This window comes from Arabidopsis lyrata, assembly GCF_000004255.2.
Source record: "Arabidopsis lyrata subsp. lyrata unplaced genomic scaffold ARALYscaffold_7, whole genome shotgun sequence".
Taxonomy (NCBI): Eukaryota; Viridiplantae; Streptophyta; class Magnoliopsida; order Brassicales; family Brassicaceae; genus Arabidopsis; species Arabidopsis lyrata.
Window position 1 is genome coordinate 22,550,365 of NW_003302549.1, and position 23,749 is coordinate 22,574,113.

At 35.6% G+C, this 23,749-nt stretch overlaps 5 protein-coding genes and 1 long non-coding RNA gene across 7 annotated transcripts; 2 read left to right on the plus strand and 4 right to left on the minus strand.

The window, feature by feature from the left end:
• Nucleotides 1–2,094: 2,094 nt before the first annotated feature.
• Nucleotides 2,095–2,860, minus strand: LOC110226183 (the record flags this gene model as incomplete). The annotated part of the gene is made up of 3 exons (XM_021016905.1): nt 2,095–2,404; nt 2,447–2,763; nt 2,843–2,860. Coding segments are annotated over 3 exons (645 nt in total), but the record flags the coding sequence as incomplete, so codon positions are not given.
• A 5,336-nt stretch (nt 2,861–8,196) lies between these two features.
• Nucleotides 8,197–9,218, minus strand: LOC110226137. 2 transcript variants are annotated; one of them, XM_021016790.1, is made up of 3 exons: nt 8,831–9,218; nt 8,386–8,718; nt 8,197–8,292 (listed from the first exon to the last, which is right to left on the minus strand). In XM_021016790.1, the coding sequence occupies exons 1-3, from the start codon at nt 9,197–9,199 to the stop codon at nt 8,242–8,244; spliced, it is 753 nt and encodes a 250-aa protein (XP_020872449.1). In that variant the 5' UTR covers nt 9,200–9,218; the 3' UTR covers nt 8,197–8,241. The 2 variants fall into 2 exon arrangements, with proteins under 2 accessions (XP_020872449.1, XP_020872448.1); XM_021016789.1 differs by having other exon boundaries at nt 8,197–8,718.
• A 417-nt stretch (nt 9,219–9,635) lies between these two features.
• On the minus strand, nt 9,636–10,679 carry LOC110226138. The gene is made up of 3 exons (XR_002330241.1): nt 10,459–10,679; nt 10,323–10,374; nt 9,636–9,853 (listed from the first exon to the last, which is right to left on the minus strand). It is a non-coding gene; the product is annotated as an uncharacterized LOC110226138 (long non-coding RNA).
• Nucleotides 10,680–13,082: 2,403 nt separating this feature from the next.
• On the plus strand, nt 13,083–14,559 carry LOC9306794 (peroxidase 63). Its single transcript, XM_002868626.2, has one exon. It carries the CDS (start codon nt 13,387–13,389, stop codon nt 14,371–14,373), a length of 987 nt encoding a protein of 328 aa, XP_002868672.1. The 5' UTR covers nt 13,083–13,386; the 3' UTR covers nt 14,374–14,559.
• A 1,323-nt stretch (nt 14,560–15,882) lies between these two features.
• Nucleotides 15,883–16,803, plus strand: LOC9304745 (putative B3 domain-containing protein At4g03170; the record flags this gene model as incomplete). Its single annotated transcript, XM_021018511.1, has 1 exon — nt 15,883–16,803. A coding segment is annotated over one exon (678 nt), but the record flags the coding sequence as incomplete, so codon positions are not given.
• Nucleotides 16,804–19,776: 2,973 nt separating this feature from the next.
• On the minus strand, nt 19,777–21,965 carry LOC9304746 (U-box domain-containing protein 40). Its single transcript, XM_002870678.2, has one exon. The coding sequence runs from the start codon at nt 21,621–21,623 to the stop codon at nt 19,977–19,979; it is 1,647 nt and encodes a 548-aa protein (XP_002870724.1). The 5' UTR covers nt 21,624–21,965; the 3' UTR covers nt 19,777–19,976.
• Between the last annotated feature and the right edge of the window lie 1,784 nt (nt 21,966–23,749).

Below are 23,749 nucleotides of genomic sequence, written 5' to 3' on the forward strand. Positions count from 1 at the left end.
AATTCGAGCAAAGTCAGATATTCCAAGCTCAATCCACTCTCCGGGGTGAGATTCAAGGATGTGAAGATCTCTTGACACCGTAGTAAGCCTGCGTTGCATCCGGTTAATCCTCTTCCGGAGTCTCCTCTTTTCCAACATAAACTTCCGGTGTTGAAGCGCGAGTGCCTCTATGAACGCCGTCGCTGTCCCTTGGTCTCTGATTGGGAGATCCCTGATCAAAGCACATGGGGCTCGAATCTGAGATCTTAAGAAGCCGCGAAGTGGAGGAAGCTGCCTGCTTGGCTCATTCGGAACATCTTCGTTTATCATTCCGATTCTGGAGAAGTCGGGCATAGATTCTGAACAGCGAAGATTGAACTCCATACCTACTAAAATGAAAAGAATGGTGAGGAGTAAAGGGAAATTGAGACTATAATTTATAGGAACGTCATATCCCTAGCAAGCTGCAGGTTCTATCCTAGGAATGGAGTGATTCGCGGAGAGATTTATGCCCTCGAACAGATCCTGCATTAAAAGGCGTATCTCCGAGAATATTTGAAAATAAGGAAAATTGCGAATGTTTCCATAAATAAAAAGGGGCCGAAGCCCATTACGAGTTCAAAATAAAGAAGAAGTTAGAGAACATTTATGGAAGAGGCTCAGGAACAGGCTCCTTCATCGCCGGTTTAGTCTTCGAAGTGGACGCCTTGTTCTTGGCATCCACTTCGGGATGATCCCGAACGCGTTTCCGACAGGTGCTGGCCTCCTCCTCGTCTTCTTCCTCGCTGTCAGATGGAACGGTATGGACCGGAGCATTCACAGGACCCGGAACTCCTCTAGCACGGAGATACATCCGAAGCATCTTCAGGATCTCAGCAACAGAATCGAAGTTCCGCCATTCCCATTGAAAGGGATCACTTTCCAAAGCCCGTATCTTCCTCTCCACCCGAGCGATGCGAGCCTCGAGCGTTTGCCTTTTGAGGCCCAGCCGTTGCCTCTCTTCACACAAGCGACTGTGCTTGTTGGCAACCTAGCATAAAGATGAATGAATAAGATGAAACAAGAAGTTTTTAAATCAAAAAACTTTAAATAGTTGCCTTGTCAATAAAGTCGTAAGCCTCCTTGTTCTCCTTCGAAGGAAAGTGGAAGACGGCGTGAGGAAAAAGAACGCCGGCCGGTTCAAAGCCGTCGCCGGACAAGAAGAGTGGGCTGCCGGGATCAACGGGGGCTACTTTTTCGTTTTCCATTCTCGTAATATTACTCAAGTAAGATTCTAAAAACGAAGTTAAATAAAGCTTAGAGGTAGGTAAGCCTTTATTTATAATGATTTAGGGTTGTCTTGGAACCATAAATCCAATAATGGTAGTGTGCCCGAGTGGTTTAACCCCTTTTTTGGAAAATCGAGAAAGGGCAGTTATTGCATTAAAGACGAGCCGTTTCCCTACTTTTTAAAAAAAAAAAAAAAAAAAGAGCAACCGTCGCATTAACTACAAAAGTTTCTGAGGCCCAAGCCCAATAAATTTATCGAGTTGACTAAACCCGAAGTGGGGAACTCGCTTTAAGCCGAGCTCAGTTCTCGCATTCTAAAGAGAAAGGTCTGATCAGCCTAAAAATCTCAAAAGCATAACCACAAGGCCACAAAAGGTTAAAAGCGGACTTTGCAAACCCGCATATAATTTTAACCAAACCCCCTCGGGTCATAACCTAGAAAGGTTTAAAAGCCTCCTCAGACAAGTATCTTGTTCAAAAGAAATAATAAAGCCTCCTTAGGCCAAAAATAAGTTCGAAATTAAGTTTAAACTAAATGGGACAATCCCCAATTTAAAGTGGACGCAGCCACTACGGAATGATATCCACCTCGGACTCCGGCTCAGCAACCGAAGTTTCATTCACCTCCTTGACTGGTGCTTGGTCGGATGGAGCTCTTGGTCCGCCCTCTACATTACAACCATCCTCCGGAGTGACCGCCGGTGCCGCAGGTACCTCGGGTGGGACGACATCCTCCGCCTCACTTGAACCTGGGAAGGACAGTTCCAGTCAACTTTTTAAAAAAAAAAAAACATAAGGTGAGATAAAGGTAGTAAGTGTCAGGAGCCAAGCGTTACCTGCCCAGTCTAGACCCGATTCACTTATAGGAGGCGATTCAGTGAAGAATTCCTCGAAATCCTGCGGGTTGAAGGTCGAAGTGGGAAGAGCTGCCAAGCGACTCCGCTTTTCAGAAAGATTAGCCGACAGTTCGGTCCTTTCTTGCTCCTCGGAGAAATCCGTATCATGGATTTGATCCAACAGAATCAGGTTGCTCTCGTGCTCCTTGATGTCTGATTCCAAATCTGACCTAGCCTTCTCGGTCTGCATGAAGCGGATGGCCCCTTGGATCAACTCCATCCCGCTCTTCTTAACTTCCTTTCTGGCTTTCGATGCCGACCTTGCCAACTCGGAATCACGCAATTTGGCAATCGCCTTGTACTTCGCGTTAAGCTCAATGAGTTGGTTATTCAGGGTATCGGCGGTTGATTCGGATTCGTGAAGCCTACCCTGAACACCAGAAAGCTCATCCTGGAGTTTGAAATTTTGGTCGTACTGATCCTGCAGCTCCCCCTTAATCTTCGCCAGCTCGGATGTTAGACTGTCGACTTTGTCCTCCAGGTCGTGCTTGGAGCCGGTAGAAGAGCTTAGTTCAGCCTCAAGAGCAGAAAGTTTTTTCTTCCACGCGTCAATCTCCTTTTCCTGACCAAGGACCAGCCCCTCATAATGTTCAACCATGTCGTTAAGCTCACCGTTAGCCTGCCATTATGCATGAAATTGAGATGATGAGGCATTTCGATGAACGGCAACACAATCGGAAAATTAAAGCGAAACTAACCCGAGATGAATGATAAGCATGGAGCAAATAGCGTTCACGAATCGCAGGGCGCCACTTGTCGAAGTCTGGCAAGGTCGAACCCGATCGGGTCTTGAAGCATCGGAAAACGCTGCCTTCCTTCTCCATAGCTGCAAAGGAGGAAGAGTTGTAAAAATTGGAATCTGAATAGAGACAAAAACTTTTGAGACAGTGTAAATCATCAAACCTGAAAGCGATTTGACTTGAGGGACAAGAGCAGGCTTTAACCTCGAGGAAGCATCTCGGGATTCAGAATCCCCTTTTGTTGGAGATGCGCTCCGTGCAGTCTTTTTACTGTCAGGCAGGGAAGAGGAAGACATTTCAACCGGTCGTGGAGGACCCATTGGTTCAATAGGAGGGGATGATCGAGGTGAACGCTCAGTCCGGGGCCTTGACTTCTCCCTTCGCGGGGAAGAATCACTACGAGAGGACTTGTCTCTCTTCCTACGAACCAAGTTCTTAAGTGGTTCGTTGCTAAAGACATCTCGGGGGGGACGAGGTGAATCACGGCGAGGAGATCGGTCCCTCCGAGGAGAACGTGAGTCACGATGATCACGACGGGGAGTTAATCTGAAAGAAGCAACAGATCTGGCTCCTTCGGTGCTGCCATCATCAACCAGCAGGGTCCTACTGTAGTCCTTCTTATCTATAGAAGTCGCGAGAAACTTTTTCTTCTCCTCACAAGCCTCAGCTACCGGCTTGGAAAGCACCTTACGCTTGGCCGCAAGAGCCCGAGATGACATCCTTTGAGTTGAGGGAGGAGGCGGAAGTTGGTGAAGTTGACCCGGTGGACTCATCCTGAGCTTGTGGTTAGCTTCTAGGAATCGTTCAAGAGTGAAAGAATTCCAAAGGGTTTCCCCTTCGAGGATTATCTTGAAGAATTCGATGAACCCTTCGGATGGGAGAATGGAACCGATGAAAGCTGCGAAATGAAACAACAGTTTTAGTCAATAAAGATAATAAAACAACCGGAAAAGATATATGCGACCTAATCTCTACCAGGCTTCGCAGACCACTTCGATGGGAGTAAATCTGCAAGATTTCCAATCGAAGCGGGAGTTTTCTTAATCAGAAACCAAGGATGGTGCCAATTTTCATCCTTGTTTGGAAGGTGCGAGATGATGTTTCTATTAGCGTTCGGATATGCTGAGAAGTACCCCGTCTTCTTCGATGAACTTCTTACGCTTAGAAGCTCATTTAGTTCAGTGACTCCGATAACATATCCGGCCTCCGCCGCGATTGTTATAATTCCGAGGATAGTACGAAGAAGATTAGGGGTTAATTGAGGAAGAGCAATTTCAAGAGCTGCTAGGTATCGAACTAGGGCTTCGGGAAGAGGAAAGGTCAGCCCGCAACCTTTAAAATAGATCTCGTATACACAGAAGTAGCCGTCGCGGTGGCTTTCTGGGGACTCCGTAGGATCAGCTATCTGCGCCTCTGCCATAATTCCCGGTGGGATTTGGCAGAGCCCCTTCAATCGCTCAAGGGATTGAAGGGTGCAGGTGGATCTATAGTGCGGACCGGCAATGTCATTAGGGCGGGTGCACTCATCATTGCTAGAACGCCTCTCATCGAAGGACGGAGACTCGGGTCTATCGGAATCGGAAGTCATTGGGAATTTCAAGTTTCGCCAAAAAAGAAAATTTGGAGAGAGAAGTAGAAGGAGTTTTAACCACAATGATCAAGAGTAAAAGAAAGAATGAAAAAGAAAGTTACCTCAAGCTAGGTGATAATGATGAAACCGTCTTGGGAATCGTGGAAGAAGTGGGAAGGTTTTTTCCCGCTTTAATAGTAAATAATCGATATACGGTCATAATGGCGACAGATGTCACGCGACTAAATATGGGTAGCGCCGAAATTAAAGGTCTGATGGGATCTTGGCGGGAAAAATCAGAAGATTCCTCGGAACGCAATCTTTGGTCATTAAAGCATTTAAAAGTCCTCCGAATTGGAATAGTACTTCGAAGAACTTGGGGGGCTAACTGTTGGTGTCGGATCCCGCACCAGAAGTCCGAGACCAACCAAAGATTGTCTCCACTTTCAAACCTCTTCTCCAGCTTGGTTCTATTTGTTTGCTTGAGGGCAAGCAAGAGCTAAGTTTGGGGGAGTTGATATCTCTGTATTTTACCTCTTTTTAGCACACATTTCTTATGCATTTAGCTTAGTTTCCTCTCTGTTTCATTGCATTAATAGTCCTTTTTCATAAGATTTTCATCACTTAGTACGATTTGCATTGCATGGCATAGCATGTTGCATATTGGATGAGTTTTAGGTACTTTGGAGCTTATTTGGGACTTGATGGAGCAAGGAGGAACCAACACGACCTTGGAGCTAGACTTGGGATCGAATTGGAGAGGAATGAAGTCGTTCAAGATCACCCAGGAGCAGTCTCGACCTGCAGGCTCTACGACACGTCGAGTAGGACGCCAAGAAGCAGACTGGGAGCAGTCTCGACCTGCAGGCTCTACGACACGTCGAGTAGGACGCCAAGAAGCAGACTGGGAGCAGACTCGACCAGACAGACTCGATGACACGTCGAGATGGACGTCAAGGCGCCACCTTTGAAGATCAGACGGTCTCGACGTGGCTGGCTCGACGTCACGTCGAGTTGGCCTCCACCGACTCTCTATTTTGTCCTGTAGCCAATTAGGGCAACCTAGTATTTCCTATAAATAGGGGTACATGCTATTGTCCAGAGGATATTCTTATTACCCAGCAGATATTCTTCTTTTCTCTCATAAACCCTAGTTTTTGTAATCGTTTTTCCTGTTGATCCTTTGAGTTTTTGGATTTCGTTTCTTCATCAAAGTTGTAGATCTGCCTCTTATCTATATCATACTTGCTTTTCAATGATTTCTGGGTTTGAAACGTTTTCTGGGTTTTTATGCATGATGTTCTTCAGTGTTCTTGAGTAGTGGATTAGGGTTCTTGAGGATGGGATAGATTAGGTGTGGAATCCTTAGTATATTTAGGTGGTTAAGTGTAGAATTGCTTGATTTCCTTTCTGGTTTAGTAGATCTTAATGCTATTTCCTCTCTGATCAATTGGAAGTTGATCTCAGACATTTCCACACCCAAAAGGTGTTTGATGAAATGTCTGAACCAACTATTCCAGAGATTTGCATACTCTAGCCCAAGAGATTGGATGTTTAGAATGCTTATTGACTTTATTAGATTGAATCATAATGCCTGCTAGGTTATATTTCTTCAATGAGAATTGAGTATGAAAGTGATTTAGCTTGAGAATCTCTGTCACGAGAGTGGATTGATTTGTATTCGAATCTATTGTCTAGGGATAGCTTGATTGAGTTTGTTAACCACCTAGGTAGACTAAGGAGACTGCCATAATCGATTACCCCATTCCTCAGGACCTTTTATCTCTATTGATTGTTTAAATCTCGTTTCTGTTAACTTTTGTGACCATCTCGACCTGTTAGGCCTAGATCGTTTCTCTGCATTGTTAGGTTGCTAGTTTCTTTTCCAAAGCTTATGCATGATAGTTTCTGGTCTTTAGTTTACTTCTTGCTCTTGTTTACTTGCTGTTTAGTTCTCTTTTATTGCTTTTAAATTCGGTATTTGCATGTTAAATTGGTTGCTTAGGATCAATAGAAACACACAAAACCCTTTCACAATTGGCTTGACTTATTTGCTTTCTGTTTCATATCTTGAATGCTTGCAGTCACACTGAGATTGGATTGATAACCTAATATACTACAATGGCATGTGTATTAGGGATTGATACATGTTAGATAGACAAAATCTCATTATCATTGTCACCACTTCGAGAATCCGAAGTGACTGCACTGTGACATGAGTTCGGTGTAGAAGACACGGGTAAGTCGGTTCAAGGACACTTGGGCCAAAAAGGCGAGGCCCAAGAAGATCAGAGTCAACTCAAATTCAAACGTTGAGCATTAAAGTCAAGGAATCAAAACGGACACATTTAAGAAGGAATAATTGTACTTAATTACTCATTTTAATGTCGTTTCTCTATGTATAAATATAAAGGCCAATGGCCATGTAAAGGGATCTCCCTCTGGAGCAAGAAATACAATAGCAATTTATGTAGCAATTCATAAGCCTTTTCACGTTCTTACTTTTTGTCCCTCAAGAATCATCTTTCCTATTAATAAAAATACTTGAGTGTGTAAATCCGACATCCACACCCTTGTTTACGCTTATTTGTCTGCAGGTGAAAAAAGTAAAAAAAAGTCCCCTGTAAGTACTTTGAATATATTTCATTATAAACATTTAAAACATATCTCTAAATTGACCTTCATTTTGTAAGAAATCTTCTTTTATAATATTGAATACTAACCTCTTTTCTTTCTCTGACATATCTCTTCTTTCTACAGTACTTCTTACTTTCAGAACTTTTCTTACATGCCTCATTGTTTGTTTCAGAAACTGAAATTCCTTCCTTCTCCTTATCCTAACTATCTTCAGAGATAATATTGAAATTTGGAGTAGAGAAATTTGGGGTAGGGGTTTTATCCTATAAAAGTGTTTAAAACCATAGGATTAGTACCAAAAATGATTCTCAGATAATAATGAAATTTGGAGTAGAGAAATTTAGGGTAGGGTTTTCAAAAAGTTGTTACACTTGTAAGATCTATATAAAATCTTTTTAAAACCCTTGTAAAACCCTTTAAAACACTTTAAAACCCCTTGTAAAATCCTTATAAAACCCTTGTAAAACATATTAACCCTTGTAAAACCGTTTAAAACACTTTAAAACCTCTTGTAAAACCATAGGATTAGTACCAAAAATGATACTCAGATATCAAGGACTTTTTAAACAAAAGTAGATCAATATACCTTTGATGTAGGTTCAGCTGTATCATCTTCAGAACGAATCTTCTGGCTGTTTTCATCATCTCCAACATAGCTCCCGTCCTCTGTGTTAGGCTCACGAATGGAATCTTCAAATGTACTAGGACCACATTCATCATCTTCTTTGTTATCACCATCGACATCAATTTCACCATCTCTACTTGGACCACATTCATCACCTTCTCTGCTATCACCATCAACACCAATATCACCATCTATATTGGGACAAGCTTTGTCAGACTGCTACAGAATCAAAACAATCATATTCAGTAAACAAAAAACAATATGTAACAAAAAAGTTTGGTTCAAGAGGTGTGTGTGTGAACAGTTAAGAACTTTTTAAAAACTTTGGTTCAAGAGAGTGTTGCCCAGCTATGGATCCTATAATAATAATAATACTTAACGGATCAAAAAAAGTTTGAATACCTTTGTAAGAACTTTTTAAAAAACCTTGTAAATTATTTAAGATGAGTTATAAAAACTTTTTAAAAACATTCTGAATACTTGTAAAAAGCTATCCGAATTTTGATTGAAAAGGATTTAATAAAATTATTCACATACCTCTTCTGTTCTGGCACATGTTTCTTCTTGTATATCAGACTGCAGAAAAAAGGATACAGATATCTTAATATATACTATATACACATGTAACTGACAAAAAAAAAAAAAAAAAAAAAAATCCCATTTAATTACCTCTTTTTTTTTGCATCTCTCAGTCTCATCTTTTTCAAGACGGCTTTTAAGAACATACTCTATTACTGCAATCCTCCTGTTGAAGTCTTGAAGTAAATTTAGGATCTTGTCGAGTTTCTGGCTGTCAGACAAGTTGTTATTCATTGTTTGTTCCCCTATTTCTTGTAATACAGTAAAAATATCAACAAATCCAGCACTCCAATCAGTTGCTTTGAGTCTGTATCCATTTTGAACAAGACGAACAATTTCTTCGAAGTCTATGTCGTCTTCATGCGAACTAGCAACTAAATAGCTATATTCGTACGGGTTTCCAATCACTGTATTAACCTTGACCTGGCAAAAGAAAAGAACTTGTAAAACCTTTAAAAACTCTTGTAAAAATATGATATATGTTGAACATCAATCTTAAAACTAAGGCAATTAAAAGAGGGGATTCCACACTTACTGAGTTCATTTTTTTGACGACATCGACAACATGAGAAAATCTTGGTGTTTGAGTTGTTTCCCATTTCAAACACAAAGGATACTCAGATCTCGATGTAACACATTCTGTTGCAAACGCTGAGCCCAAAGATGGAACTGCGCTGAAGGCCCATAGTAGTATCGCCATTGCAAATCCCTTTACTTCATATGTGCCTCTTGCCCAAGTATTCTCATTTATCCGTTGGATGCTTGTAGCAAGAACCCTATATGCATGCTTGCCCCACGGTTGAGATGTGTAGATTGCGAATTCTGAAGCATGTACCAGTCTAGACAAAGGGATTTTCTCCAACGAACCTGGTGTAAAGAGAAAGGCTTCTGTCAAAATTACCATACCTAGACTCAGTTTCTCTTCAGCATCTAGCGGATGCAGCTGATTTGGTTCAAACAAACGTTTTTGGAGTTGTTCCAGCGTAAAATGCTCTTTCTGAGTCCAGAAATATGGAGCTTTTGATGGAGCTTTGCCTTTTCGAAGCATTTCACTATCAATCAGGTCACACTGAACACCTGTAAGTGAATACAAATTTGATATTAGAGTTTTATAAAAACTTGTAAAACACATTGTTAAATGTTTTTAAATACATTGTAAAACTTTTAAAACACATTGTAAATTGATTAAAAACTTACAAAACAAAACTAATTTAGATATACCTGTGGTAAGCAAGAATTCTCTCTCTGAGAATCGCATTGGCTGGGAGTCAAATGTGAACCAGAGATTCTTCTCCTTTAAAAGCAACCTTCGCTGCATCAAGAAGTAGAAAATCTTCCCCGAAAAATTAACTCCACTTCTTTTTGCTAGTTCAATAATAGGACCAAGGAAAGAGGCTTTAATTAGATTAAACTGTTCCTCCCCTAGTGCGAGCTCAACTTTTTTGACCAAATGCGTTTCGAAATGTTGAATAACAACAGCTCCAATGTTTGGTTCAAACCCGGGATTATATATACGGGGCGGTAGGTTAAGCACATCCAATGAGTCATTGTTAGACATCTGCGTAAAAACCAAGCATAAAAACCATATCAAGAATGTAAAACATTTAAAACGGTTGTAAAATACAGCAAAGGAATAGTTCAGCATTTAAGACCTTTTTAAAACGGTTGTAAATTACAGCAAATGAATAATTCAGCATTAAGAACGAACCTTTAAAAAATGTTGTAAAATCCACAGTTAACGGTTATAAAATCAAGAAATGGAATAAATCAGAGAGGATATACCCTAAATCAAGCATTAAGAAGCATTTACAAGTTAAGAACGAACCTTTAAAAATGTTGTAAAATCTACAGTTCAAAATCAAGCAGTCAAATCAAGCGTTATCAGTCAATAATGAGATCAAAAAAGCTTCAAGAAGACCAAACTTTCACAGAAACACAGAATCTAACCACAGAATCAAACCACAGAATCTAACTTCCAAAAGACAAACCTTTCAAAAAAGCTTCTAAAACATAGTGAGGAATCTAACCTGGAATCGATGTGGGACAGATCGAAATAAAACACAGACGGAGACGGAGACGCTGAGAAATCAAAATCGAACAAAAAGATGTTAACGCCGATCGAAATCGAACAGATCAAATCGAAAACGAACAACGAGATTTTACCACCGATAGAAAGCGAAATCGAAAGGAGACGCCGATTTGATATCGGAATCGAGATATCGGAATCGAGATCGGAAAATCGTCGCCGATCGAAATGAGAGAAAGAGAGAGAATGGTTGAGAGAACCGTGCAGATCTTAGGTTATGAAAGCAAGGGTACTTTGGTCATATTTGAATTAATTAAGGGGTATTTTTAAAAATGGCAAGCAAAAAGGGGCAATGTTAAAAAAGGGTGCGTGAAACAGGGCATTATTAACAATTTCTCTTTATTTTAAGGGAGAATTCATCTAAAAAATTAAAAACAACTAATTCAACACGCTTATCTAAATATACATTTTCAAAGTCCATTTTTTAAAAAAAAAAATCCCTAATTTTGAAAAGTGTTTACATTAGGATGTCATTGCTTACCATTAATTCTCTATTATTCATATAGCCAAACATTACTAAAATATTTCTTACATTAATTATAAAATAAAAAATATTAATGTTTCACAATTAAGGATATCAATATTTAGAAGATTTGGTCATGGATTTAAAATTATGATTCTCTTACCATTTTTGTTTGATATTTTAATTGTTTTAAATCATATAAAAATCTCAATTTTCCTTTTCTGCATATATTGTGATTCGAAATTTTAAAAACGGACATATAGTATTCAATTAATGAAAAATTGTGTGTTCAATGTCCCACATCGGATAAAAATATATCAAATCATATAAAAATCAATGTCATATAAAAACCAATACACTTTAATTTAATTTTTGTTGTATAAAATCCGTAAGCATTGAAGAAATTGGTAATACTCAATTACAGTAAAACTTCTATATATAAATTAATAATGTTGGGACTAAAAAATTTTATTAATTTAGAGAGGTATTAATTTATCGATAAATTAATAATTATTAATTTAGAGAGAGATTTTACTAAATTTGTAATTTCTTAAAAACATTTCTATCTAAAAATAAAATTTTTCTTTATAAACAATATCTTTTAAAAACTAGGGAGACTCACAAAAATGCCCCTTTTTCAATACCCCTTTTCAAAAATGCCCCTTTTGGATGTCCATTTTTAAAAATACCCCTTTTATGTACAAAATGACTAAATTACCCTTCTTTTAATAAAAGATATTATAAATATATAAGGAAATATAACAAAATTAGGTCCACAAAATACAAAATATTTTTTTGGCGGGAAAAGTGATCCCCCAATTTTTCCCGCCAAAACACTTGTAAAAATTTGTAAAACCTTTAAAATACCTTGTAAAATTTTCCCGTAAAATTTTTTCCCGCCAAAAAATTTTCCCGCCAAAAAATTTTTTTTGCGGGAAAAGTAATTCCGCAATTTTTTTGGCGTTAAATTTTTGGCGGGAAAATTTTTCCCGCCAAAAATTTACAAGGTGTTTTAAAGGTTTTTTACAAGGTATTTATAAGGTTTTACAATGTATTTTAAAAGGTTTTACAACGTATTTACAAGGTATTTATAAGATATTATAAGATTTTACAAGCTTTTTTATAAGGTTTTTACAAGTTATAAGGTTTTACAAGTTTTTTATAAGGTTTTACAAGTTATAAATACCTTATAAAACCTTAAAAGTACCTTGTAAAACCTTTTAAAATACATTATAAAACCTTACAAAACACTTGTAAATACCTTGTAAAAAACCTTTAAAATACCTTGTAAATTTTTCCCGCCAAAAATTTTCCCGCCAAAAAAATTTCGCAAAAAAAATTGCGGAATCACTTTTCCCGCAAAAAAATTTTTTTGGCGGGAAAATTTTTTGGCGGGAAAATTTTTATGGGAAAATTTTACAAGGTTTTTTAAAGGTTTTTACAAGTGTTTTGGCGGGAAAATTGCGGGATCACTTTTCCCGCCAAAAAATATTTTATATTTTGTGGACCTAATTTTGTTTCAAATAAGGGTAAAATGGTCATTAAAAATTAAAAGAGGGCAAACTTAAAAATGGACTCTCAAAGGGGGCATTTTTGAAAAGGGGTATGGAAAAAGGGGTATTTTTAACAATTTCTCTAAAAACTAATTACAAGTATAGAAAAAATTATTAAGTTTAAAAAACAGCACAAACTTTTTTCGAATAATAGAGTCATATTTCATCAAATTTTTTACATATAATATTTAAAATATATATCATAGTAATTCATATATAACATATATAAATTTATATAATGTATGTATATATATATATATATATATTGATAAGTTAATACAATTATTAATTTATGATATAGATGGGACCATATGTTTATATGGGATTTTTAAAAAAATTATTATCTTATTAATTTATCGATTTATGTCATATTTAACACTGGTTCCAACTCGGAACCAGAAGAATTTCTTAATTTAGAGAAGTTATTAATGTATAGAGTATTAATTATAGAGGTTTTACTGTACAATTTCTTCAAAATTTTGTCACAATTATCTCCTTAATGTTATATTATCAACTTAGAATCATGTTATATGTATTTCATAAAAATAAAAATTCTTGTAAAATGCATTGAATACATGTGAATGGGACCATAATTCTAAAAAGTTCACAACCGGGTCTTAGCTATCTCACATTTTCTGTCTTAACTAATTTTGTTCTGATATTAGTTTTTTGCCATTTTTCTGCTAGATTTAATGTAACTGTAATACAACAGTATACCATTTTTGGGTCGATTTGAATCGTAGATAACAACTATTTTTGCCAAACCTCTATTTAAACCGAAAACCAAATACAATCAACCCGTTTAAGAATATAAACCGGCTTCTATAAGAAAATAACCGGATCCTCTTTCTCGTGATTGGTGGTTGTACTGAACCAAAGCGCGTGCTCTTCACTCTCACACTCTCACTCTCTCTTCGTCTTCCATTAAATCTCACCGCCTCTTTCACTCTCACTCTCTCAAGCTCAAGAGTTCTCAATCTCCTTCAACAATGGCGGAACAATCTCAATTCAATAATCTCACCCTCACCATCATCATCCTCTGCTTCTCCTTCCAATCACTATCCTCCGCCGCTGAATCTCACCTCACCGTCGATTTCTACTCCAAATCTTGCCCTAATTTCCTCGACATTATCCGCGAAACCATCACCAACAAACAGATCTCAACTCCAACAACCGCCGCCGCAGCTCTCCGCCTCTTCTTCCACGACTGCTTCCCTAACGGCTGCGACGCCTCCGTCCTCGTTTCCTCAACCGCTTTCAACACCGCAGAACGCGATTCATCAATCAATCTCTCTCTCCCCGGCGACGGATTCGACGTCGTAATCCGAGCTAAAACAGCTCTAGAACTCGCTTGTCCCAACACAGTCTCTTGCTCCGATATCATCGCCGCCGCGGTACGAGATCTCCTCGTAACCGTCGGTGGTCCTTACTACGAAATCTCCCTCGGCCGTCGCGATTCTCGTGTCTCGAAATCGTCTCTCGTCTCCGATCTCCTCCCACTTCCATCGATGCAGATCTCGAAGCTCATCGATCAATTCAGCTCCAGAGGCTTCTCCGTTCAAGAAATGGTTGCTTTGAGCGGTGCTCACACCATCGGATTCTCACATTGCAAAGAGTTCACTAACCGGGTCAACCCGAATAATAGTACCGGGTATAACCCGAGATTCGCGGTAGCTTTAAAGAAAGCTTGTTTGAATTACAGAAATGACCCTACGATCTCTGTCTTCAACGACGTGATGACTCCAAACAAATTCGATAATATGTATTTCCAGAATATTCCGAAAGGTCTCGGGTTACTTGAATCGGATCACGGGTTATTCTCCGACCCGAGAACCCGTCCGTTTGTTGAGTTATACGCGAGAGACCAAGCTCGATTCTTTAAAGACTTCGCCGGAGCTATGCAGAAGTTGAGTCTTCACGGTGTTTTGACCGGACGGCGAGGAGAGATCCGACGAAGGTGTGATGCGATCAACTAAAAAGATTCTTCTTGATTGGTTTTACGATTTGTGAGATTTCTATTTATTTTTATTTTGTTTTGACAATCAATTTTTATTTTTGTTTATTTATTTAATTGTTGGTGCGTTTAGAGCAAAAGTATGTGTTCCCGTGTTTATACGACGACTAGGATATGACCCGCGGTATACCGCGGGTTAATTATTTGATTTTTTATCTTTTTATAAGTTGATGAATTTGTTGTGTATAATATTTTTTGTTCTACATCGCGGGTCATATGCGTTGTATCTAAAAAATAAAAAATTTAAGTTGTATTTGTTTTATTTAGTATTTAAGATTGTATAATTGCATTTTGATTTGTTAATTCTAGAATTTCACCCGTGGTATATTGTCCCGTATTAATATCGACCTAAATCCGTCCCACCATATAATCCCGTCTTGTGGAATTAAACATCATTTTGTTATTTACTTAATAACACTTTTATTTAAAAAAAACATATAATTCGAGTCAATTTAAAAGTTTGCTTTCAAATGGTTTTCATTATATATATATATATATATTTTTAAATTAGTGTGTGTGTTTTTACCAACCCTTAAAAATAATTTATAATTGTATCTTAAAATACTAAATACTTCTATTTTGATTTGTTAATTTTAAGATTTCACCCGTAGTATACTGTCCCGTTTCAGATAATTGTAGCAATTAAGGAAAGATCCGAATGACTCAATTTCGGGTTAGAATAAAAAAAAACGACCTAATTAAATGCGCAATTAGTTATTCAAAAATGTTAATATAGATTACACACATATATTTTTCTTCATCGATTGAGTAATATATGTTCGTTTTAAAAAATTTGAATCATAACATATGTAGAAAAAAAAACTAAAATTTATTAACAATATATATTTTATAATAATTCAAAATAATATAAATATAAGATCAAATAAAAGTGAAATGAGAATTATATATTTATGTTTAAATTAGGTAGAGAGGTTTTAGGAAATTAGTTTAAATTTATTATATTAACATTAAATCTTCATATTTGATTTCCTTACCTATAAAAAATCGTAAAAAACATACCATAATTAAAGAGTCTAGATATAGTAATTAGTTGAGAAAATATATATATTTTAGATTTATTAATTAATTTTGTTTTTGAATTTTGCCAAAATTTAAGAAAATATCCGATTGAAGATTTCCGGGTCAAAATCAGAAAAAAACCCGACCCGATTGGAAGGAGCAAATTTGTACTTCAAAAATGTTAAGTAGATTGAAATTCATATTATTAGTCGATAAAAAAAATAAAATTTATTTTTAATAAAGATAATTACAATTTAAATGGAAAAATTTAAGCATAAAAGGAAATTGATTTACTAGAAAGAAGGAAAAAAACAAACCCTGGAGCAAGGTAAGATAGAGAGAACGTGAGAGATCGATCATGGCAACTTCAACAGGTGAAACAACAAGTTTAACACATAAGGAAGTTAACGTGGCTGCAGAAGTATTGATAGAATTGAGCCAATATTGACCTCGATATCAAAAACAGTCACCAGAAGAAGAAGATACAGATGATGAAGAGGATATAGATGATGAAGACGATACAGATGATGAGGTTGCGTCGACTCCATTATTACAAATAAGCCAAAGTCGTCAAAAGCAGTCTAGGAAGAGGGAAGAAAAATCTGACAAAAATCAACCTAAGAGGGTTAAAAAACATAACATCATGAAAATAAATATCGATGACTTTTCAGAAGAAACTCTGAGGTCAATTGAGGTATGGTACAAAGATGAACTCGATCCACAAGATATATTCGGCGATAATGAGGTGACGAAGCAATTCAGCAAACCGATAAAGAAGCAGTTGATGTCGAGCGACGTCGATAAAGATCAATGCAGGCTCATGTTATCTAAGGAGCAAGTGAAGGAGAAGATGCTTCCTTTTCTAGAAGAATCAGAGGATCCGGTAAAGGGAGTTGATGTTTCGGTGTATGGACCAGACGGGGCAGTTCAAAAGATGAAGTTCAAGATTTGGAATGGGGATAAAACACCTGTGTTAACTTCAGGATGGAAGCAGTTTGTGGCAGATTATGGTCTTGTGATGACTTCTGATTTTATCATTGTTTGGATGTTTAGGCACATAAAGACTCGAAACATTTGCTTTGCTATTGCCAACAATAGTTTTCCTTTAAAGAAGAAATCGAGTCGATGATCTTGAAGACTGCTTTCTTGAATCCAAATTAGGGTTTTTGGTTTTTTTTAGGGATTTTGTTTCTTTTTATTTCTGTCTTTTTTTAAGCGTTAACTAAAAGAATTATCAGGGTTATTAATTAAGGTTTTAGTTAAGGGTTTGCTTCGCTATTCAATCCACAAGTATCTTAAACATAGAAAATTAATATTTGACAAGTTAGAAAAATGTGAAAATACGTTTATCAGGTTAGGTGTTACTAACTTAACAATCTCGGATTGAATCTATTTAATATCTTCACACCAAATACGTCCCGTCATATAACCATGTCCTGTAATATAACCGTTCCGTGTTATTTTTACTTTTTATATATGTTCAAATGTTCTTAATATTATAAACATTTTATTGATTTTAAATATATAGATTATAATATTTAAAACTTCTTAAAAACTCGTCACGCCATAAAACCTCGTCTCGCAATATAACATGTCCCGTGTTATTGTAACTCTTTATATATGTTCAAATGTTCATAATATTATAATTTTTTTATTGATTTTAAATATATGAATTATATTATTTAAAAGTCTAAAATTAAATATTTCTGGTATAAGAAAGCAGTTAAACTAAAAACCGAATTAAACAGTATACAAACTTTTTAATTTGGATGTTTGTTAAGTTAAACTTCCTATTCACACATTTTTCATTAATTAGGTAATATATATATCCATTTTTAAAATTTTGAATCACAATATATGCAGAAAAAATAATTGAGTTTTTTTACAATTTGGATGTTTGTTAAGTTAAACTTCTTATTCTCACCTTTTTCATTAATTGGGTAATATATATCCCTTTTTAAAATTTTGAATCACAATATATACTAGAAAAAATAATTGAGTTTTTTTTTTTAATTTTATGTATTATACGAGGATTCAAAATAGTTAAGAGAAAATTCAAATAAAGATGATAGGAGAATCATAATTTTAAATCTTAACCAAATCTTCTAAATATATCTCTATACTATTAAAAGAGAAGTACAAATGAAAATGGGTCGGGTTAAAATCAGAAAATTGACCCGAAATTCTGAAATAGGATCTTTGAAATTTTTTTGGAATATAAATTCGAATTAATAATGAAAAATCGAAATAAAATCAAATATTTATGGAAATCAAATAAAATCTGATTGTACTTATGGTAACTAATAATAAAAGCATATTCCAAACAATATTATACATTAATTACGTATAATAAATTTGTTCATATATTTTTGGGACTAATTCCATAACAATCAACGTTTTTGTCATTAATTTCGCTCATTTTAGCCAATTATCATTAATTGAAAGATATTTTACTTGCTTCTAAAGATTTCTAGAAAATTTATCACAAATAACCCATCTGTTTTATAAATTAAATTGATATTTTTATTTTGGTAGTGTAAATTAAATAGATATTTTTATTTTGGTCGTGTAAATTAAATAGATATGAAATCCATGTAACTAATTTTAATTTAATTAGATTAAATCGAAATTATGATATTTTCATACCTATAGCTTACCAAAGAAGTTTAATTTTCAATTTATAAAACTTTCTTGAATGATTTTAGAATTATTCAACAAGATTATAAGTATTTGATAAATTTTGTGAATCATGAAAAATAATAATTAATTTTTAATCATTATACTTCATCTTTCAATCTCTCATCTAACAAATAAGATACATATTCTATTATTACTATGTCCAAACTTCATTTTATTGTATGACTAAATAATATTCCCATTAGAACTGTCAAAGCGAGTTGATTCGTCCCGTTAAGTCCGTTTTGCGATAGACAAAAAATATTTTGACTTGTAGTTAGTCGGTCCGCACGACCCGCGGGTAGCATATATGAAATACAAACCCGTCCCGCGAATGTATGCGGATTTGCGGGATTGTCCATGGATTTTGTTTAAATAATTTTAAAGTAACCAAAATTTAAAATAATACTAAAATAAATAAATAAATCAAAATACTATTAAAAGTTTGTTTAAATTACCACATGTTGAATAAATTATAATTTTATCAATAAATACTAATATGCGGGCTGATCCGCCAACCCGCGGATGAAAACCGATTAAACCTATGACCCACTGCGAATTAATCCATGTGGCCCGCTTATTTGCGGGTTTAATATATTTTCCCAAATCTGCTCCATTGTGAGATGATGTGGGCTCGACCCGCGGTTTTTGACCTATTTTGACTGCTCTAATTTCCATGAATCGTCTAATTTTAGAATTTTAAAACACAAAATTCTATTTTGTAAATCATAATTAATACGATGGGTATATTTATAACAATTTTACATTTTCTCTACAATTCGTTATTATGAATATTTATAAGTATACTACACGATTCGTTCTACTAAAAAACACACACAATATTAAACACAACGTATGTAAACCAATATTCTCCCGCGGTGGACCGCGGGTCCAATCCTAGTATATTTTAAAATATGGAATATCCGATTCACAATTTCGGATATGTTTTGACCCGATCCAAAAGAAAATATGGAATATCCGGTGTAAGATTTTGAAGTAAATTTTGTATAGGGTCGGATACCAAAAATCTCAAATAAATTTTTAACCCATCCGGTATAAAATATACTTTAAAAAATACTAGCATAGATGAAACAGTCCCACATCGTTTGGTAATTTACAAAACTTCATCAAATCTTATGGTAATTAGAAATTTGTTTCAGATCGTTTCGTATCTACGGAACAGCCACATAATTTTTGATATTTATATAACTTCCAAAAAAAATTGTATTTACAAAATGTTCCCGTATGCCCACATATATATTGTTTTTATAAAAATGCCCCATAAATTTTGATATCTACATAATGACCATTTTATTTATAAAGGTACCCCATATCTTTTGGTATTCATAAAGCTACCCGAGATATTTCTCTTATCCAATTAGCCACCCCAAAATTCATGGTTTTCTTACGGATTAAATCATTTAATTTTTTGCAATCTCTTTCGAATATGATCTTGTTGTATTTTCTAATCTTTGCATGCCATAACAAAATTTGGAACTCAATTTCTAAAGCACAAGTTGAAAACACTCCAACACCTAAATTTTTGAACTAGAGAATCAATTCCCATATCTTAAGGAATTAAAAGTCATCCCTTATTAGTTCCTCTTTACAACTTTTTCATTGTTTCTTTTCTAAATTTTAGAAAAGCAGAAAGATAGAAAGGATGGGATTAACAAAAAGAAAAGCCACCCAAATTGCCAGAAAATTCAAGAATCCACCAACATAAAAATTCACAAAATAAAAAACCTCATCTCCAACTAATTACAAACCCCAACTCTATTATTTAGAAAGTAAAAAAGAAAAAAGAAAAAGTCCCAAAACCCACAATTAAAATTTTTTAAAAAAAATAACGAGTTAAAAAAAGACACGTCAAAACTCGGCCGAGTTAACACACGATTTCTCACCACCGATTCTAAACCGGCTCCGACTAACATCACCGGAATTAAGCAACTCTTCCCAATCAATCTCCTCATTCTCCGGCGAATCATCATCTTCCATTTTAGCTCTCAACACTTCCAAAACTCTTCTCGCCTTCTGCTTAGCTCTTTCTCTCCCACTCCTCTCCACTTTCACCAACTCCTCCACCGCATTCGCCGCCATAGCCAACCCCTTAAACCTCAAACCACCGTCATGACTCAACTCATACAAAACCGCAACACAGCTCTCCCGAGTCGACTCATTAACCTCTCTATCTCCTCTCAAAACCCCAACCATACATTCAACACCACCCGAGTCAAGCAAAGCTGGTCTACTCACCGGACACGAAGCCATATTACAAAGAATCAACAAAACACGACCAATCATCTGTCCTAACTTCACCATGTTCAAAAGCATCTGAACAGCTCCAAGCTTAACTAGCTTCCCTCTATTACTCTGTACAAGCGAAAGATGATACAAAGCTAAAGCCGAGTCATGACGAGTCAACTCAGTACCAACTCGGATCAAATGAAGCAACGGCTCTAAACCTCCGAGAACACCAATCGCCGTCTTGTTTTCATCTTCAAGAGCTAAACTGAAGATAACTCCGGCGGAATGTTCCTGCGCTTCAACGGAACCGCATTTCAAAACGTCGATCAACGGAGGAACGATTCCTGACCGTACGATCTTAACTTTATTAGATTTCTCCAAAGACAAGTTGACAAGAACCGCCGTGACATTAACCTGAACCGTCACGTATCTTGAAACAATCAGTGACTTAAGTGCAGAGATTAGTCTCGTTGTACATAAACTAATTCTTGAACTTTCATCGATTCTTGTAACGCGTCGAATCGAAATCAAAGCTTCTTCAATCTCTGAGATTCGATTACTCTTTAGCTTTGTTAGTAAAGCTTCTTCTTCTGGAGTTAGGTTTGGTTCTAAAGATTCGATTTCTCCAGATGAAGGTGAAGAGAAGCAACTAGGTTTAGTTGTTAATTGTAGTGTACGGCTTGAAGAAGCTATTGACTCGTCGGAGCTTGAATTGAAGTAGTTAGGTCTCCGGTCAAGCTCCGTCGCAGCGTGGTTAAGTCTCACTGATGGTTTATCTCTGATTGCTTTGATAAGTTCCTTCTCTGAAACTGAGACTTTTCTTTGTGGTGTTTTCTCCATTAATGTGAGTATAAGCTTCTCCGCGGCGGCGGAATCGAGTGGCTTTGGCGGTGGAAAACACCGTCGTTCACACCAACTGAGAATTGCGGATTTTAAAGCGAGATTTGGTATGACGGTGGAGAAATCCGGCGGTGGATTTGGTGTAAAGCCTAGGGTTTTTGAAGCGATGACGCAAGCTCTTTCGTAGGAGTGACCAGAAGAGACGATGATTGGATCAGACATTAAAGAACCTGAGATCGGACAGAGAAACTCTGCCGGAATCTCTGTTTTGGTCGGAGAATTGTTTGATGAAGAAGATGAAGAAGAACGGGATAATGAGATTCTCCATTTGGATTTACCGGCGAGAGATTCTCGTCGGGAAAGGTTGTCACTTTTATCGTGTTGTGAGTGAAGAACCATGAGATTGATAACTGGTCGTTGAATCTCCATTAAAGATTGGATTTTTCAGAGTGGAATTGACAAAAGTTGAATTCTTGTTGAAGAAGAAGAAGACCCATGAATGTTGTTGAAACCTTAAAAGATGAGATTTTTGTGGGAGAGATTTGAGGAAACTGTAAATGAGAGATTTTTGGGAGGGAGTTCAGAAGAAGTATGGACTTGGTCATGGTGTTGTATTATCATTATTATTAGTTGTTATGATGTAAAAATTAAAAAATCAAGGTTTTTGGTTTTTGGTAGGTAAAGTGAAGATATGTCCTTTGTGAGAGTTAATTGATTGGAGAATTTTTCTTTGAGTTGAGATTTTGTGGATTCACATGTGTGTTTTTCAACTTTTTTGTATATAGAGCATTAATGATGTTTTTTTCTTTTCTTTCAACATTTATGTACAATCAATTCTTCTTTGGGATTTCCTTTCACAAAAAAAAATTTATATATTTTTGAAACAATTCCTATATATATATATATTTGGTCGATTCAAACCTTTTAGATTTTTCTACCTATGATTTATACAAAAAAATCTTTAATATATATTGATAAAATTAATTTATATTAATATTATTAGTGAGAAGTTAATCATATTCATATGGTGACATAAGATTAGTGATATTAATATACTGATTCTTGGTCAAACTTACATTAATCTAAAAGGTTAATGATATGTCATACGTCTAAGATGGAGCATGCTCAAAAGAAAAGCTTAGTTAATGTTTCATGTTTGATGCAATTATGTGTGTTTTGCTTTATGCAAAAACACTGTTTTTAACCAAGAACAATACTGTCGTTTTCAGCTTTATGAATGTTCAAAAAGTAGAAACTTTTTGCTTTATGTTTTTTGCCCTTTGCTTCCGGGAATTGAATTTGTTTTCTTCTTCAATCACTTTGACAGAAATTTTCTCCAATTTTAGTACTTTGTTTACCCAATGATAGAAATGTTTATTTATCCAGATTTTAAAATGTTTATTTGTTTCCTCATTATATTTCGCTAGACTAGTAAACAAAAGTATTAAATATAATTAACTAGTAAATTAAAATATTCATCTATAGTAAAGGAGAAGATTGAATTAAAACAGATTAATTTACACTAGGCTCAAAGCTTATCACTTTTATAACTGGGAATTTCTCTTTTGTTTTTATTGCATGGGAATAAAGTAAAGAAATGATAACATAAAAAGAGAAAGTAAAACAATTTTAGTAGTTTTGTATTAGAAAAATAAAAATAAATTTAACATTAACAATTGTATTCTTAGTTGCTAAGACTACAGATAGGTCTATGTATAGGTACTGTATGTATTTTGTATGAATATGTATGTGTATACGTGTAATCAATGATGAGAAAGACACAATCTTTAGACTTTGAAGAGTGGTTATAGGCTGTTTATTTCAATTCTTTGCTTACTCTTTTTGCCTTTTCCTAAAGGTAAGATTCGTTGTGCCAATTTTCTTCAATAATAGAAATCAGGAAGTAGAAACACATTCTGTTCACACTTGACTCACAACTTCTTTAAGATTCTGAATGACTGCGGATCGAACGGTGCGAAACAAGCAGATTAAGTAATACAATACGGTTTAATTGTAGTTCGTTGAAAAAAAAACATATAATGTAAAACAAGTGTAGTTCATATAAAACACATAGTACAGAATAATGTGTTAATGGTGAATATTGCAATTACGGTGCAAATATAATAATTATGAAACTTCAGCTAATTATTTCTAATATTTCAAGTTTCAGAAATTTTTTTAATCGAAGAAAGTGTGTAAGTTTGTGAAACTTTATTTATTTGATTTTTAAAGATTTTTTTGTATTAACAAAAAAATAATAAATAATAAATGTATCTTAACCACACTTACGATCAAAACCAAACACTTCTCTATAAATAATACGTTAAAAGTCAAAACTAGTAAATAAACATAAGCTATGAATGGATGATGTGGAAAAGGCGGAGTAAACCGTTAACGGACTAAACCATTCTATTTTTGAAGCGGACAATAAACCGTCGCGGATCAAATTTATCTCTACATAAAAGCGGTTTGTAGTTAGTCCGTCGTGCACTTGTTCTATTTTCTTAATCCGCACTACTACGGATTATAGTTTATGAATGATAAACAAAAAGCGG